The sequence below is a fragment of the Ruditapes philippinarum genome, unplaced genomic scaffold (assembly GCF_026571515.1).
Source record: "Ruditapes philippinarum isolate M1 unplaced genomic scaffold, ASM2657151v2 ctg7478_1_1_1_1, whole genome shotgun sequence".
In the NCBI taxonomy this organism is placed as follows: Eukaryota; Metazoa; Mollusca; class Bivalvia; order Venerida; family Veneridae; genus Ruditapes; species Ruditapes philippinarum.
In genome coordinates, this window is record NW_026853804.1 from 26,687 (window position 1) to 46,883 (window position 20,197).

Sequence of the window (20,197 nt, forward strand, 5' to 3'; positions counted from 1 at the left end):
AAAAGGTAACTAGGAAAGTAAAAGTAAAGGAAGCACTTAAATAGAATATAAAATTTCAAACTGATTTAAAAAGGAAATTTATGCAGCAATTGAGTGAAAAAAGTACTTAAATTGAATTAAACTGACTGGGGAACTTTTGTGTTGATAAAACTATCTTACGTGATGTCTATCTATCAAAGGTTTCGAGAATGCTATATTTAAAACCAAATCACCATTTTCCCCTGATTTTCGCAATTTGGCAAAAATTGAAATTGAAACGATACATTTGACTTGTAAATAATTGTCATCTAAAAACACTTAAGTATTTTTTTTTTGTTGATATTGCTCGAAAAATTGAACGTCACGTGCCCTTACCTTATTTACTCACTGCACATTATTTGATATATAAAATACAGTATAAGTGCGTAATGTAAACAAAGTGTTGATATAAGAACTCAGTCAAGAGATTGCTAAAATCCTAAATCAATCCAAGAGATTTTTTTTTCTTCGTGTGCATAGTTTGACAAGATTATTTAAGTGTGTGTTATCATATATTAAGATATATAAAGTCTTTAACGAAAATAACAAATAATTTGCTTTTGTTTATAAGGGAAAAAACTCGTAAGATGTACGTAGCATATAGGGGAACGCAACATAATTATGTCATATGGGCGGAGTTAATGCTTCAATGTTGCCACAATTGTATAATTTTGTTGTCCTTAAAAAACGTTAACGCCAGCACTTTTAGCTTTGAGGATCAAATACCGCTAGAGACGGTGCTGTGGGGCGTCGGAGATTTCACACTTTAGCTGCATGCTGGTGCCTTCACTAATCCCTACAAATCTCCACCTTTTAATATCCACTGCGTAATCTTGAACGTGCCACAAATTCAAACTGTCACAGTGTTTAAATGCCTTTTCGGCGCTCCTGGGCGTATTTGTGTGGTTATGTCCGGTGCTGTGAGGAGGTGCGGAGTCAGTAGCCAGGCGTCAGTACAGTACGGTTAAGTGTTGACTTTAGTGCTTTAGGGTTGCATGATCGATTTGGTACAAGCTGTCATTGTAAATAGATAATAAAGTTAACTTACATTTCTATTAAAAAAAAATAAAACCCACAAATTATTGATATTATCAAATTTTATTGACACTGAATATCAAAAAGATATAGAATAGTTATGTTTTTATCATTATTAAAAGGTTTTGTATTTCATAACTTCTCCCAAAAGTCGTAGGTAAGGGGTTTATTATACAATAGTTTACGGACCTTATCAAGCACTCAAAATTGATAACAAAAGTACTTGTTAGAAGATGTATCCCTCATTTAACCCGACTTTAAGTAATAGAAAGAGCATCGAAACACGAGTCTATCTGATTTGTACGAGGGGGTGGGGGGGGGGCGTAGCGAGTATTAATCAGATTGCCAAGTGTTTTGATGTTCTTTCTCTATTGTTGCAAAGTCAAACAATATGAAACCCTGGCAAAAAGGAACCAATGAACGAACGTCTGAATATGATATTTCTGTCGCTTTCCCCTTCTCTTCCGTCACAATATGTAAACCCCAGCAAAAATGAGCCAATGGGCATGCTCTGGAGTGCGGTTAACTAATACCTGCACTCAAGTTAACGCACTGTGCATGTATATGTATACGATTTAACTCTGACACATTTTCAACAGAAATGTCCCCAAATTATGTGCAAATATTTATTAATACGAACTTCATGAAACTGAATAGATACCTGATGAAATACGTTAAAATAATACATACAACTTAAATAAAGAATGTTCTTACCACATGTACAAGCCAATGCTATAGATAACCACATGAACAAGCCAATGTTATAGATAACCACATGAACAAGCCAATGTTATTGGCAACCACATAAACAAGCCAATGCTACATAACCACATGAACAAGCCAATGCTAGGTAACCACATGAACAAGCCAATGCTAGATAACCACATGAACAAGCCAATGCTAAAGATAACCGCATGAACAAGAACAAGCCAATGCTAGCTAACCACATGAACAAGCAAATGCTATAGGTAACCACATGAACAAGCCAATGCTAGATAACCACATGAAGAAGCAAATGCTAGAAAACCACATGAACAAGCCAATGCTAGATAACCACATTAACAAGCAAATGCTAAAGATAACCGCATGAACAAGAACAAGCCAATGCTAGCTAACCACATGAACAAGCAAATGCTATAGGTAACCACATGTACAAGCCAATGCTAGATAACCACATGAACAAGCCAATGCTTAAGATAATCACATGTACAAGCCAATGCTAGATAACCACATAAACAAGCCAATGCTAAAGATAACCGCATGAACAAGAACAAGCCAATGCTAGCTAACCACATGAACAAGCAAATGCTATAGGTAACCACATGAACAAGCCAATGCTAGATAACCACATGAAGAAGCAAATGCTAGAAAACCACATGAACAAGCCAATGCTAGATAACCACATTAACAAGCAAATGCTTTAGGTAACCACATGAACAAGCCAATGCTAGAGGTAACCACATGAAGAAGCCAATGCTAGATAACCACATTAACAAGCAAATGATAAAGATAACCACATTAACAAGCCAATGCTAGATAACCACATTAACAAGCAAATGCTATAGATAACCACATTAACAAGCCAATGCTATAGATAGCCACATTAACAAGCCAATGCTAGATAACCATATAAACAAGCCAATGCTATAGGTAACTACATGAACAGGCAAATGCTATATAACCATATAAACAAGCCAATGCTTGTGTTACCACATGAACCGCATGAACAAACCAATTGTAGTGTAACCATATAAACAAACCAATGTTTGTGTTACGACATGAACCGTATGGACAAACGAATGGTAATGTTCCGATTTAAACAAGCCAATGCTAATGTTGCCGCTTGAATATGGCAAAGATAGTGTTACCACTTGAACAAACTAATGTTAGTCTTTTCAGATATGCAGGTGCTAATGTTACCTCATAAATATGCCGATGCTAGTGTTACCACATGAACATGTTACATATTATCACATGAATATGCCCTTGTTAGTGTTACATATTTTCACATGAACATGCCCATGCTAGAGTTACATATTATCACATGAAAATGCCCTTGCTAGTGTTACATATTATCACATGAATATGCCCATGCTAGTGTTACATATTATCACATGAAAATGCCCTTGCTAGTGTTACATATTATCACATGAATATGCCCTTGCTAGTGTTACATATTATCACATAAAAATGCCATTGCTAGTGTTACATATTATCACATGAATATGCCCATGCTAGTGTTACCACATGAACATGCCCATGCTAGTGTTACATATTATTACATGAATATGCCCTTGCTAGTGTTACATATTATCACATGAATATGCCCATGCTAGTGTTACATATTATCACATGAATATGCCCATGCTAGTGTTACCACATGAATATGTCATACTGGTGTTACATATTATTACATGAATATGCCCATGCTAGTGTTACATATTACCACATGAACATGCCCGTGCTAGTGTTACCACATAAACATGCCCATGCTAGATTTACATATGATCAGATGAATATGCCCATGCTAGTGTTACATATTACCACATGAATAATGCCCTTGATAGTGTTACCACATGAATATGCCCATGCTAGTGTTACATATTACCACATGAATAATGCCCTTGCTAGTGTTACATATTACCACATGAATATGCCCATGCTAGTGTTACATATTACCACATGAATAATGCCCTTGCTAGTGTTACATATTACCACATGAATATGCCCTTGCTAGTGTTACATATTACCACATGAATATGCCCATGCTAGTGTTACATATTACCACATGAATAATGCCCTTGCTAGTGTTACATATTACCGCATGAATATGCCCTTGCTAGTGTTACATATTACCACATGAATATGCCCTTGCTAGTGTTACCACATGAATATGCCCATGCTAGTATTACACACTACCACATGAATATGCCCATGCTAGTGTTACCCCATGAATATGCCCATGCTAGTGTTACCACATAAACATGCCCATGCTAGATTTACATATTATCAGATGAATATGCCCATGCTAGCGTTACATATTACCACATGAATATGCCCTTGATAGTGTTACCACATGAATATGCCCATGCTAGTGTTACATATTACCACATGAATATGCCCATGCTAGTGTTACCCCATGAATATGCCCATGCTAGTGTTAAATACTACCACATAAATATGCCCTTGCTAATGTTACCCCATGAACATGTCCATTCTAGTGTAACCACATGAATATGCCCATGCTAGTATTACATACTACCACATGAATATACCCTTGCTAGTGTTACCACATGAATATGCCCATGCTAGTGTTACATATTACCACATGAATATGCCCTTGCTAGTGTTACATATTACCACATGAATATGCCCATGCTAGTGTTACATATTATTACATGAATATGCCCATGCTAGTGTTACATATTACCACATGAATATGTCCTTGCTAGTGTTACATACTATCACATGAATATGCCCATGCTAGTGTTACCCCATGAATATGCCCATGCTAGTGTTACATATTATCACATGAATATGCCCTTGCTAATGTTACCCCATGAACATACCCATGCTAGTGTTACATACTACCACATAAATATGCCCTTGCTAATGTTACCCCATGAACATGCCCATGCTAGTATAACATACTACCACATGAATATGCCCTTGCTAGTGTTACCACATGAATATGTCCATGCTAGTGTTACATATTACCGCACGAATATGCCCTTGCTAATGTTACCACATGAATATTGCCCATGCTAGTATTGTCACATGAACTGGCTTATGCCAGTGTTACACTGGTGAATAAGCCCATGTAAGTGTTACTTCATACACCTACCAATATAGATCAGACAATGTTAGACATGTTGCGCTTTCAAACATTGGTTATTATATTGATAAAAAGAGCGCCGTACTATTTCTGGACTATATTCCCTGAATTTCCAGCTAATGAAATAGCCACTAAACACAAATGAACCAGTCGGTTAATCTCGCTAATGCACCGTATACAATTGATGTGTCTAAAAACCGTCAGATCCCGGCTTCGTCACTAGATTATATTGTCTTTCCTTACTTCATGTTGTCAAACGATATTGGCGTGTGCTGGTAGTTGAGGTTAAATTTTGGATTGTTTTATGTCTCGGTGGTCTACAGTTTTTATTAATGCACTTGTTGGTTATTTTTTGTGATTATATATTTTTTCTACAATTTTGGCATATTGCCAATTTGGTAATGTATTCCACTCCTATTTGGATTTTTCTCCTATTTTAAATGTACTTTAGAATAATACATGTAAGTTATATGTTTCAAAGCTGCTGAATTGTATGGTAAATTCACTTGTACTCGTTGAACATATTGTTTTAACTGTTAAAGTATTTAATCTTTCACTCTCAAACTTGTTTACCCGTGCTGGTTTTGTTAACAAAGGTGTGTTTTTTTTTATCTTATCTTAACGATGTGTTTTATTATATAAGTCAATACTTCCTTATGTATTTAACCAAATGCGCAATTTTAAGCATTTTATGATTGAGTATTTATTACGTCATGATAAGGGTGTTATAATTTATCAACGGCAATGGTAATTCATAACTGGTAAGGCGCTCAATGTACTTAAAAAAAAGACAACGTCCTGTTACATAAATATATACCCCGAATACTCTAAGAGATAGTGTTATGTAGAAAATATTGAAATTATGAATTTTCTTGTATACAAGTATTTCTATGAAAGATATTGACGGATTTAGTTTACATAATAATAATAATAATAATAATAATAATGATAATAATAATAATAATGATACTGATAATAATAATGATACTAATAATAATAATAATGATAATAATAATAATGATAATGATAATAATAATAATCATCATCATCACCTCTGCCATCATCATCATCACCATACTAAGAATTGATTGTTTAATTTGAATATTTTCAGAATACTTTTACGACCATTGACAATCAAACTTGGTATACAGGAACGTCGTAAACCAGTATTGGTACCCAACCCGGTTCTAGAAGCTGCGTACAGACGGACAAAAAAGAAGCCAGTTGATATTGAGGTATATTTGAATGTCATTTCCTCTTTATTTTTCTCTTTTCAACAATAGAATTCCTGAAAGAATGGTTTCACCTAACGGGGGAAAAATAAGTACTGATTTTTTCTCCAAAGTAATTCTATGTACATGTATTGGTTACACATTAGTTAGAACGAGTGGTTTTCCACCCACGCTGATTCACAGAAAAGTCACGTGGTATAGGTACCTTGTTCTAGCAATGCTCCAAATTAATTTCACAGTCTCACAAACGTTCAATGCTTCAGCTATCTGCGTTGTGTAGAGCGCGTAAAATGGGGAAATTCTTTTTCTATCTATGTTTTATAATATTTTAGTATGATCGGTCCGATTGACTGTTTGATTTAGACCCGGAGACACAAACTTTATTCCCAGGTCCTCGGTTGACATACAAGCGTGGTCCTATTGGTATAGATATGTCTGAGGCTTAAACCCTCATCTGCTTGCGTGGATAATAAAATACCCCAAAAATGGATTGAAATAAAAAGCACGAAACTTGAAAAGTGTCTGAGTAAAACTTCGAAGTGATGACATTGAAAGTTGCATGCCTCCAGATGAGAAAAAAACATTTCAAGAAAAATAACCTTGAGAAAAATGTATGAAAAGTTATAATATTCACAATTCAGGAAATTGTTTAAACATTATATGGAATTCATGACTAATTTTACAGGATTTATCAGCATATTTGTACTGTGTGACTAACGCAGTTTCTACTGCGTGACTAACGCAGTAAACGCTATTTTTGCATATTCTGACCAATGTTTTTTTAGATTTAAAGTGTCGTTTGCTTTGTTAATTACTTTATTTGTTCATTTGACATTATTTTATTTTTTAATATATTTTAATTTTTTAATGAAAAGCAGTATGAATCTGGAGGCTTGCTGCTTAAATGTAATAGTTATTCACAAATTAGTTTTATCACCATTAGAACTTGTTAGACGTATAATTTGTTTCATGCATGTGAAAATGTATTAATATTTCACGTTTTAATGAAATTGTAAACCTGCAATATAAAGCTCATTTGAGAGTAATAAAATATGATACCATATTTATGAAATATCAATTTGCCATATATATATACGTGAACCATGTTCGCTGTTAAGCCACAATCTGTTAAGCACGAGGACATAAATGTATAATTAGAACTGTCCGTAATCACGTAAAAGGGATTTTAACCTTTACACCTGACTTAATATACGCATGCGCACTGTGAAGACTAAAAATTAGCCGTCACTTTCGTACAATATGATTACCGGTATGATATGATCTGGTTCGGTATCCAGGCACTACTTACATTAAAATACTTTATAAAAATAATGATGAATGGTTTTGTCAAGATTGAAAGTATTGGAAACTAAGTAGTCAACTACGAATGACCGGTGGTGACGATCGTGAATTCGTGAAGTTGAAATCATGATATCGTGATGTTGAAATCGTAAAGCTCAAAACAATTGCGAAGTTGAAATCGTGAATTCATGAAGTTCAAATCGTGAATAGGTGTTGAAAACGTGAGTCATGAAATTGAAATGTCCCCACCGGTCTTTCGTAATTTAGAGTGTAATAAGGTCTGGTCAGTCATCAAAACTATGCATGCAGGCAATTCTTCTATTGATCGCTTATGGTACTTTTTGCTTTACCGAAGAATGTTAGAATATAATAAAAGTTATCAACACACTATAGATACTAATTAATTAAGTCAACATTTTATTGTTCCTCTGAAAAGTGATAAACAAAAACAGGATTCACTTTTATACCAGTAATTTAACAAAAACAGGATTCACTTTTATACCAGTAATTTAACAAAAACAGGATTCACTTTCATACCAGTAATTTAACAAAAACAGGATTCACTTTTATACCAGTAATTTTACATGTTTGTAAACATAAAACATTATTTTAGTTTTTAAAGTGACCTTCACAGATAGGATTGACCTTCGAATAACATGTTGAATACCTACTTATACAAATGTACTAATAGTTATTAAGTACACAAAGGGGTTCGAAGTTTAAAGATTTACGAAAAATCTATTGTATGTATAAATTTTAATACATTCTTTGTGTGTATTATAAGTCGCTTTCAAAACACGCGTAAATCTTCTTCATCTTAAAGAAATATGTTGATTTTAAATGTTTTAAAGCCTTAAGCCTGATGTCGGTAACTGAATATACTCATGCGACCTCAACGTAAAATGTTTAACGTCGTCTCTATGATGTCGTTTATGTCGACTCCGTTATGTCATTTACGTCGTCTCCGTGTTGCCTTTTACGTCGTCTCCGTTATGTGAATAACGTTGTATCCATGATGTCATTTACGTCGTCTCCATGACGTTTTACGTCGTCTTCGTGATGTAATTTACGTCGTCTCTGTGTCGCCTTTAACAGATACCTTTTACGTCGTGTCTGTGATGTCGCTTACGTCGTCTCCATGATGTTGTTTACGTCGACTCCGTGATATTTACGTCGTCTCCATGATATCGTTTACGTCGTCTCCGTACTGTCTTTAACATTGTCGTCGTGGAATGATATGCGTCGTTTCCGTGATGTCGTTTACGTCGTTTCCATGATATTTTACATCGTCAACGTGAATGTCATTTTCGTGATTTCCGTGCTGCTTGAATGTCGTCTCCGTGATTTCTTTTATCATAACGAACTGGTGTTTCAAATGTTCATTTATAACGATAATTGCTATAGGCAGACTAGGTATTCTGTAATCTTTGTTGTTCTTCTGATATACTTCAGCATCCTTCATCACAAATATTACATATAGAAAATGAAATACTACCTTATGGCAATGATTACGGTAAAAGCGTCTCATTAATCTTTTTTCAAGTCAGCAATTTAACGTTGATTGCTTTTGATATTGTTCCTCTTCGGAGATATATCCCTATTTTGCAAAGTATTCAACAATTTTCCCTTGAGGGGCTATAATGATTAGAAAGAGTGAAAAGACCAAAGATGTTGTCTAACCGAGCTCTTTATCATAACTCAGTTTCGATGTTTTCCTGCGTTTATCAGACTCATTTACAAATATAGTCATGACAGGAATTATTTACAAAGTTCACAAGGCAATGTTCTATGTTAACAGCAGGGTTGGTATTAAGTCTACTTAATTTACCGAATGTCTAAAGTCAGAAATGAATGTCTAAAGTCAGAAATGAATGTCTAAAGTCAGAAATGAATGTCTAAAGTCATTAATGGTGTTGTTTGTTCATGTTGGGAGGTTTTTAACACGCATTAACTTTGTCCGCCATGGTGTTGATTTCTAATTTGTTCTAAATAAAACTGTGTCGATTGCGTTTGTGTTATTAAAACTGTATCTAATGCGTTCGTGTTGATAACACTTTGTTTAATGCGATTGTGTTGATAAAACAGTGTCGAATGCGTCCGTGTCGATAATATTGTGAATAATGCGTTCGTTTTGATAGATTTTGGTCTAATCACAAAGTCCGTGTTCTAATGCATATGTGTATTGCGTTTTTGTTGATAAAACTATGTACTATACAGTTGTGTTAATAAAACTGACTAATGCATTCGTGTTGATAAAACCGTGTTTAATGCATTCGTGTTGATAAAACTGTGTATAATGCGTTCCTGTTGATAAAATTGTATCTAATGCGTTCATGTTGATAAATCTGTGTCTAATGCGTCAGTGTTGATAAAACTGTGTCTAATGTGTCCGTGTTGATAGAACTGTTTATTACCCTTCCAGATTTTTTCCGCCTTTTTGATTGGATATTGATCACCCGAAAGAAATTGATATAACCGAGCCAGACGGGTAATATACACACTAAATTTCCCCGTTGGGTACCCAACGTTCTAAACAACATGCGCTGAAGTGATGCGCGTACGGTTCGATTTTACGCGATGTAAATTCCGATTTACAAGCACTTTTTAACTGTCAAATGATAAATATTTACCAACGTAGAGTAATGATACATATTACCATTAGTATCGAAAACAAATATGACCCTGTGAAAGCTTGATATTAATTACAAAAAAGTGCGTTCAATAGACTACTCGTTTTCTCTTGTTTACATTCGTTAGGACGGGAAAAATACGTCATGTATTTATGTGACGTCATGTTGTGACGAAGAGGTACCCTAAGGGAATCTTATTTCGACGTTTCATTTGAAACAGCAATGATTTTTTTAAAAATCGTCTAAACTCGGCAGGGGAAGGGTAATAAAATTATTATTTTGGTTTTGGAGTGATATATGTGGATATATTACCTGCCAAGATAAAATATCACCCTCGCCTAACGGCTCGGGTGATATAAAATCTTAGCAGGTAATATATTCACATATATCACTCCAAAACCAAAATAACATATAATCTAATGCGTTCGTGTTGATAAATCTGTGTCTAATGCGTTCTTGTTGATAAAACTGTGTCTAATGCGTTCGTGTTGAGAAAAGTGTGTCTAATGCGTTCATTTTGATAAAAGTGTGTCTTTTGCGTTCATGTTATAAAACTTTGTCTTAAGCGTTCGTGTTGATAAAACTAAAACTATATCTAATGCGTTCGTGTTGATAAATTTGTGTCGAATGCGTTCATGTTGATAAAACTAAAACTATATATAATGCGTTCGTGTTGATAAATCTGTGTCTAATGCGTCCGTGTTGGTAAATCTGTGTCTAATGCGTTCCTGTTGATAAAAAAATATGTCTAATGCGTTCGTGTTGATGAAAATATGTCTAATGCTTTCGTGTTGATAAAAACTATGTATAATGCTTTCGTGTTGATAAAAATTATGTCTATTCCTTTCGTGTTGATAAAACTTTGCTATTCCTTTCGTGTTGATAATACTGTGTCTGTTGCGTTCGTTTTGATAAAACTGTATTTAATGCGTTACAGGGAATATATTTCACAGGTATTGAAGTAAAAATAAGATATATTATCTATAATTTACAGGGAATGTAGTGACAGTGAGATATATATCTATATTTTTCAGGTATTATCAAAGCAAACAGATTTGAACAGGAGACAGATTGAGGTTTGGTTTAGAAATAGAAAGAAAATAGATTCTCATACAACTTTACAAAAATTCTGTGACAGCGGGTATGTAGTACTTAAATTGTTTATAAAACATATATTGAAATATACGCACGCACAAATTTTAGACATGTAAAATATATTTCATTAATCAACTCGATATTTCAATGTGGACATTACTATCGCTGATATTTAAAAACGTTATATTAGATTAATAAAATATCTATTTTCATTGCTTTATTTTTTTTTTAATTTACCGTATTGTGTTGTAAGTTTTGCGAGGGAGATATGTAGCAAATTTACCTTAAAAAGATTTTAAGTTTACACGTTTTTAAACGAGTTATATAACATTATGAACGAAATGAAGATCACAAAATGTGGCATCCCGCGCTTTCATTATCCTTTCGCAAAATTCTACGATTTTCGATATTTCTTTCATGGGATTTTTTTTCGCATAAGTTAGATTTGTATAATTTATAAAATGTATTTTAAGTATTTTTCTTGTCTTTTTAATAGCTTTAACACGAGGGATGCCTAAATTAAACAGTTTTATGCAAATATTTGTGACCCAAGACCCATTATTAAATTGATAATTGTATAAAAGGGGGCGTTAACGGCATTTGACAACTTGAACACGAACCTTTGTCGAGCAAACATCTGCAAACAGTAACTTCAGTATCTTCTTTAATTACATGTTACATGAAAACATAGATTCAGGTGGTATTTTTCAAATGAATTTCAGACATCTAAATATAGATAATTGTTTACATATGCCTGAGAAAGTAAACAGTAGAATACTGTGGTTTTTTTTCAATACCTACCGCTGGAACTTATCAATCAATTATTAGTATTTATACGATTAGAAACTTTTTTTTTTTAGATTTGAAGCATTAAATTTGTTTGTAAGGAAGATCTATTTTCGGTGAATCTAGATATTTGACTGTTTAATTCAATCTAGAAGTAGAAAATCTATACTAGCCGTGTCACGACAAAACCAACATAGTGCGTTTGTGACCAGCATGGATCCAGACCAGCCGGCGCATCCGCGCAGTCTTATCAGGATCCATGCTGTTCGCTACCAGTTTCTTTACTGGTTATAGAGTTTGTAAGCGAACAGCATGGATCCTGATCAGACTGCGCGGATGCGCAGGCTGGTCTGGATCCATGCTGGTCGCAAACCATCTATGTTGGTTTTGTCGTGACGCGGCTCATACTATGTCAATAAAACTCAGTAAAAGTAATTACGTGAAAAGTATTAGAAGATGTTCTCGGTGCAATTATGTCTTAATACGCGATATAAAATTGAATTTATTGTCAAATTAAAGATAATATTTCTGTATTGTATTGTTTCTTATAATTTATTTGTATAATATAACTTTACTTTGGATATAAATCAGAGAAAAAACATTACAATTTGTGTGTATAATTATTCTTTAACATCCCCGGATATATCCGGACATTTTCGTCAACTTCCGTAACTGATACATGTACATGCATTTTAAACAAATTAGCATGCTTTAAAAATCACATCATTTTGTGTTTGTATAACGTTCATTAGAGATATTTGTTAAAAAAACACTTAAATACGTTATATTCAGAAATTGTCAGAGAAATAAGTACTTATGACTTACATTGGTTTTTGTTACACATAAAATGTTATTAACAAAATTTATTTATATCTCTCTCTCTGTATTCATGCTATAATTAATTTGACTTTTGTATTATATGTATTGTATTTATAACGACGAGGAGCGTAGAGCTCAAATCTACAAATAAAGATTTTGTTCTCATCTGTTCTATTCTGTACAAAAGTATATAAAAATTATATGTATCTTTGAAAAGTTCAACTTACTAAATTTTGTCTTAGCACGTAACTTACAAATATATATTCATGGTCTTCTGTCATAATGGATTTTATTTGTTGCATATTTCTGAAATACTAGTAGCAGGGAAGAATAACTTGATTTAGAAACTGGCCCACCGTGTTTTGTGGACGTAGCTTATGCAGTACATGTATATTTATAATACTGCACGTTTGTAACGTCATTTTTCATTGGATAATCGTGACGTTTATATAGTTTTATATACACGGCTGCTGTCGATTCCTAAAGTAATCTTACTTTTTTTCGCTAAAAATGATGCTTGCTGTATTATAAATTCGTTATAAAGATTGTTGACAGGTTATATGGCCGTATATAAACGGCTGTTTGCAATATAACCCTCGCCTAACGGCTCGGGTTATATTTACAAATAGCCGTTTATATAGGGCCATATAACCTGCCAACGATCTTTATAACTAATAATATACATGAAGTCCATTTAGTTTTTTTATCAAGATTTTCGAAACTGAAAACTTACAGTATAAAATCATGAAAGAAATCTTTTAAAAAATAACATTATTATTATGCTCTTCAATATTGGAGGAATAAAACGATATTATTATTGTATCCATTTCTTGCAAAAGTGTTTATGAAATTTATGAATATATTCTTTATTTACCTTTATTTAATATAATAATTACGTGAATCGTCCATACATATCTTTCAGATGGCATTTTCTCTTCTATGCCGTTTCATTTACCTATGGCTATAGCATTATATTAAATGTAAGTAGAATATATATATATATATATAAATACAATATTTCAAGCGGTTTTTTTCTCGTCTTTTTCCCCTCTCTTCCTTTCTGTTTCTCCTATATGATCCTTTTTATATTCTCATTCATAAAAATTAAAATATTAACCATTTAACGATTGTATACAGTTGACAGTGTTTCATTATGATCGTTCGTTTGAATATTGAAGTGAAAATATCAAACATAGGTTAAATTGTCGGCCAACCTTCAGTTATGGCTAAAAATGAATTTTTCTAGATGTTCCAAAAAAAGAAAATAAAAGATTATGATGATGCCAATGATGATGATATTGTTGATGATAATTATACTGATGATGGTATAGATGATGATGATGATGATGATGATAATATGGTGTTGTCGATGATGATGATGATAACGATGGTATTGATAATGATCGTAATGATGATGATGTTGATGATAATAATTATACTGATGATGGTATAGATGATGATAATGGTGATGATGATGATGATAATATGGTGTTGTCGATGATGATGATGATGATGATAACGATGGTATTGATAATGATCGTAATGATGTTGATGATGATAATGATAATGATGCCGATGATAATTTTAGCGATGATGATGATGATAATGATAATTAGGACGATGATGACGGTGATGATGATTATGAAAATGGTAATGAGGATATTGTTTTTGATGATGAAGACGTTAGACTTCTTGTTGTTGGTGTTGTTATTGATTATGATGTATGATGATGATGCTGATGTATAATTTTAAATTTTTTTAAAGAAAATAAATTATTTATTTTCTGGCTTTAGAAACCATGGTTCAGTAAAACTATAGACTGCTGGGTGGGATGGCCGTTACAGGTGAGCATAATTCAATTTTAGGTATCATATTATTTTGAAAAAAAGTACGTATATGTTTTTAGTAGTTGTTTTGCTAAAAAAATAAAAACAACATTTCAAGTTTTATCTCCCCTGACGTGACATTCTTAATATTCGGAGTTCGACTTAAGTTTTGAGATATTGGTAAGCTCATGTAGCAAGTGTAGGTGTATAGGAAATATCCAAACATGGAATATCTCGCTTACATGTAAAACTGCAAAACTTACACAATATATATAGAACCTTATAATAAAAGTGGACTACTCCATTCGCGGAGTCGTATTTTGACGTCTGCTGCGGTATATCTGGTTTATCTCGGTCTGTCACAATAAAATAATCCCAAAACAGTGGAACGAGCGAAATGGACGCCAGTTCCTATTGATTATCAGGCGATTTTATTTATGCTGCTGATTCGTTGCTTATACATGTGCGGTCATATATCATGTAATGTCCTAATATTCTATTCCCCTTCTTTTTTATATATTAAAACTGCTGAATATGCTTTAAAGGGACTCAACCGAGGTGGTTTTTTTACATGACCAGACTGGAAATATCTTTTTCAAGATTAATGTTCTGTTTTATGTAGGTATAGACCAATAACTTGTACGCAAAATTTCAGATCATTAGCTCACTCCGTTTTTTTTTTTTTCAGAATAATTATGCTAGCTGTGCAAAATGACCCAAAATTGAAATGCGTTGTAAGCTTTTTACCCAATAAGGCTAAAATAGAAAGTATTTTTTCAACTTATATCTGAGTATATTTCTTTAAACTCTATTTGAATATCTTTCCGTTTTAAGTTCCCCCAGCTGATCTATGTAAGAAATTGAATTTTTATGTTTTTAGGCTTTTGTACCTTAGTGGAGTTCCTTAAAATGGACTTATCCTGTTTCCATTTTTAGAACAGTTAATTATCAGTTTTGTGGGTAGCAAGATAAAAATTCGTAAGCGAACAGTAAGAGCCTGGTCAGACTAAACGGGTGTGCATGCTGGCCGGGGTCTATACTGGTGGCAAAGACTATTCCATCAGGGTAAAAACATTATAAGTTACGGACTGCCTACTTGTTATTTAAAACATGCAAATATCGGTAAACTATATTATATGGTTTTTGAAATAATTAAAATATGAATAACTGTCTGCCTGTGTCAGGGAAAACTATGTATTCTGATTTATAAGTTTAATAATATCTGAGAAGGTCATTAGAAAGAGAAGAGGATGACATTCATCTATCATATATCAAAATAATTAATCATAATTCAAAACAATCCTCAATACCTTATAGAAACCTGATACTTTATTATGACCTGCTGTAGTCGAAAGTAATTAGACGTTGTGATGCATCGGATAAAATTTTGTGCTGCCTTACAAAAAAACATAAACGTATATATAATTAAAGGCCCATTGTGCTTCAGAAATCCATTTTTTCCCTATTCTTTAGAAATATCAAACATGTGTTCAGTAAGATCACTTATTTGTTATACATTACAGAACGTCACCAACGATGTATACTGGTATTATATGATAGAACTTGCATTCTACTGGAGCCTGATATTTACACTCATTTATGACCCAAAGAGAGCAGTAAGTAATATTTCCGTTAATATGATAAACTTCCGCGAAATAACAAATCGGATCATCTCGGCTTTTATCTCAACGAAAGAGCCGAGAAGATGCGAATGTCAAAATAGTGCAAATTTCAATTATTAAAATAAATAATAAGAAAATAAATATATAAAAATAAATAAATAAATTAATAAATAAAATAAAATTAAATTAAATAAATCAATAAATACATAAACAAATAACAACAGAATGGAAGTCTGAAATATGCACCAATGATGGAACGCTGCAAAAATAACTGATTAGATCGCTGTTTTGTGTGATCTTGTAAGCGGAACATGACTGTTTATTTTAAAAGCGTGCCTGAAAACAAAAAAGTTTTAGAAATTAGATAATTATATAGCTTTATACTCTTTACAGCGAATTTGAATATCCGTCAAAAAATATTTCGATGTAGTGATTTTATATGGAATGTATAAATGTTAAATTATTTTGTACAAAAATATGGTGAATGAGTGTGATTGTATTTTTTCTGTGTTTTCAGGATTTTTACCAGATGTTTATACATCACATTGCCACTATTGTTTTGATGAATTTCTCGTGGATGGTCAATTTTGTACGAATTGGAACACTCGTGCTTATCGTGCACGATGTTGCAGACCCATTACTCGAGGTATTATGTTCGTTCGTCATACACATCATTAACATTTTATAATTTTATACGAAGTGCAAAGTCTTAGCCATTAACAAAATGAAAAAAGATCGTTTGACGTACTTTATGACTCTATTATTATTACAAAACATATGTTATGACGTCATTATTATTGTTTGGTGTACGTCATGACGTCATTATTTCTATTTGACGTATGTTATGACTTCAATATTATCATCTGGCGTACGTCATGATGTCATTATTGTTATTTGACGTACTTGATGACTTCAATATTATTATTTGGCGTACATTATGACATCATTATTATTATTCGACATACGTAATGACATCATCATTATTATTTGACTTACATAATTGCGTAATTTTTTTTATTTGACTTCCGTTATGCCTTCATTATTATTTTTTGACGTACGTCATGGCGTTATATTATACCTCATTTGCATACGCCCTTCTATATTTATATGACGTCATCCGGTCCATAAACCGCATACAGACCGGGGGCGGTCCATAATTCTTATATGGACTGGATGACGTCATATTAAATCTTAAAGTTCGTTTTTTGCCTTTTGTTTAATTTGATTAACAAAAGAAGAGCATGCTTTTTTTTTGCTGTATCGCTTGAAAATAATGATAATAATTCCGACTAGGGTTTGAAATATTTCACACACTGAACAAATAAATTATTATTTGAAAGTAAATTATAGTAAAAATGTCAGCAACAGTAGGGATGAAAGGATTTAGATTCGGTATAATATAACAAATAAAACATGGCCTTTCGGGCAAAATGCAAGTTTACGGACTGGTTGGTCAGACCTCGGAAGGTATATGTCCCTCAGCTGCGCTTCGGGCCATATACCTTCCTCAGTCTGACCAACCAGTCCGTAAACTTGCATATTGCCCTCAAGGCCATGTATTATTTGTTAAATAATTATCATTTGGCATACGTCATGACGTCATTATTATTATTTGACGTACGTTATGACTACATTATTATTATTTGGAGTAAAAAATGTATAGTTTTGTACTTTCTGTTGGTGTAGTTTCATAAATATACATAAATACAAGACTATTTTAATATATATTGAACATCACTCGTAAAAGTCTAGCATTTCAGTAACAAAAACAACTTTTGTCCTGAAACACTTTAATTAACAAATAATACATGGCCTTGAGGGCAATATGCAAGTTTACGGACTGATTGGTCAGACTGAGGAAGGTATATGGCCCGAAGCGCAGCTGAGGGACATATACCTTCCGAGGTCTAACCAACCAGTCCGTAAACTTGCATTTTGCCCGAAAGGCCATGTTTTATTTGTTATATTATACCGAATCTAAATCCTTTCATCCCTTTTGTTGCTGACATTTTTACTATAATTTACTTTCAAATAATAATTTATTTGTTCAGTGTGTGAAATATTTCAAACCCTAGTCGGAATTATTATTATTATTTTCAAGCGATACAGCAAAAAAAAATCATGCTCTTCTTTTGTTATTCAATTTTTGTTAATCAAATTAAACAGGCAAAAAAACCCGAACTTTAAGATTTAATATGACGTCATCCAGTCCATATAAGAATTATGGACCGCCCCCGGTCTGTATGCGGTTTATGGACCGGATGACGTCATATCAAATATAGAAGGGCGTATGCAAATGAGGTATAATATTTAACTTTATAAACCGGCGACTGAAACTAACCATGCGACCAGTGCAGACCAGAATCAACCGACTCATCAGTGCTGTCTTATCATGGTCTGCACTGTTCACTATTCAGTCCGTACAGGTACATATTTTGAAATTTTCCTAACCGTGACTAACTGTTTTGTTCAGATTGAAATATTGGACAGAATTTAATTCAATATTTAAGATATTTAGCATGTTAAGTATTAAAGACCAATATACAACATTTGTTCAAGATTTTCAGTAAAAGTTCAAATATATATTTGCAATTTTATTGGATATTGTGTAGGGCCAATTTAATATTTTCTGTTTTTCTTCTATTTTATTAGCTTACAAAGATGGTAAATTATTTAAAGTGGAAGAGAACAACCGACTGTGTATTTATTGTTTTTGTTATTGCTTGGATTACATCGAGGCATATCGTATTCCCCTATGCGTAAGTATAGACAGCGTGTCCACCTTGTCAACATATCTAATATTTATAACCCTCATATTTAATAAGGATAGCAGTGACCTTATGGTTAAAGAACCTGTCTATCAGCCCAATGATGGTCGGTTCAAGCCCTACTTTAGTCAAACCGGGTTTGCTCATACAATACCAGTACTGGTAAACTCTAGGAAACGGACCCGAGGGTCAGGATATTAGTTCTGTTGCGTATTTCTATTTATTAATCTGGCAATTAAATGAATCTTTTTTCGGGCCCCAGTTATAAGAATAACCCCATTTTACTACCATTTTAAGTCCCTCTCCAAAAAAGGTCAGTACATGGATAATATCGTTTGAAAATACGTGACGAATAAAATAAGTACAGAAATGTGAAACTGTGAACGATACACATAGTCGTCACGTATCATATATTATGTTCTAACGGTCGCTCTTCTGGGTGATCGATAGAAAACAGGTTTTTTATTTTGTTTAACCTATCTATTCCTAACAGTATACATATTTTATGTACATACAAGTGATCAACAAACAAAACAGTTTTGTACATCATGTAAAAAAGGATAAGAACAAAAGACGAGTCTTACAGAATTCTTCTCCTTTGGCGAACTTTATGGGTTTTTCTGAAATAAATTAATATAAAGAATATTTTTAATTTAGATAATCAATTAAATAATGTCCGATGGTTTTATCAAATTCATTTTAAAAATTGATTTCTACGGTGACCTTGTTAACGAATGATAGGGACGGATCTTTGACGCATTCACGCGCTGCCAAAGTTCAAACGCCAAACTTAGACAATAAACTTTGCTGTTTCTAAACTGCATGTATGTACATGCATAAAAGATGTTAACTTTAAATTCCATCTACCAGTCTACAGTGCAGCCGGAAAGAATTGATTTTATGATTAAATCACGTGATTTAGACCACGTGACTCATAACGCGCCATCAATCACTTTACTTTCCAGTTAATCTACTGTTGTTATTTTTCCTATTTCCAGTTTTCATTACGATAACAGAATAAAGTTCTGCAAATTGTTCATAATCTAATCATTTCTACTATCAGTAGATGATGATTAGATGTATTGTGCTGTTTGATTCCATTCTTCCCAATTAGAAACTATTCAATTAAACTCTGGATTGGCAGAATCAGTAAATTGGGTTATTTAATTGTAAATGCGTATCAGTAAAGCTATGTGGGCGATATTGGAAGCAGTTTTTTACTACCATAC

At 33.1% G+C, this 20,197-nt stretch overlaps 1 protein-coding gene across 1 annotated transcript in view; it reads left to right on the top strand.

Annotated features, from left to right (window-relative positions):
• The window catches only part of LOC132737970 (ceramide synthase 2-like), a gene marked incomplete at its 3' end in the record, with an annotated part of 32,740 nt that extends 13,781 nt beyond the window's left edge, over positions 1-18,959 (top strand). The window contains exons 2-8 of the mRNA XM_060725366.1: positions 6,000-6,123; positions 11,087-11,193; positions 13,675-13,732; positions 14,546-14,596; positions 16,102-16,194; positions 16,718-16,846; positions 18,853-18,959. Coding sequence (XP_060581349.1) covers positions 6,000-6,123; positions 11,087-11,193; positions 13,675-13,732; positions 14,546-14,596; positions 16,102-16,194; positions 16,718-16,846; positions 18,853-18,959 — 669 coding nt within the window. The remainder of the gene's footprint in view (positions 1-5,999; positions 6,124-11,086; positions 11,194-13,674; positions 13,733-14,545; positions 14,597-16,101; positions 16,195-16,717; positions 16,847-18,852) is intronic.
• Between the last annotated feature and the right edge of the window lie 1,238 nt (positions 18,960-20,197).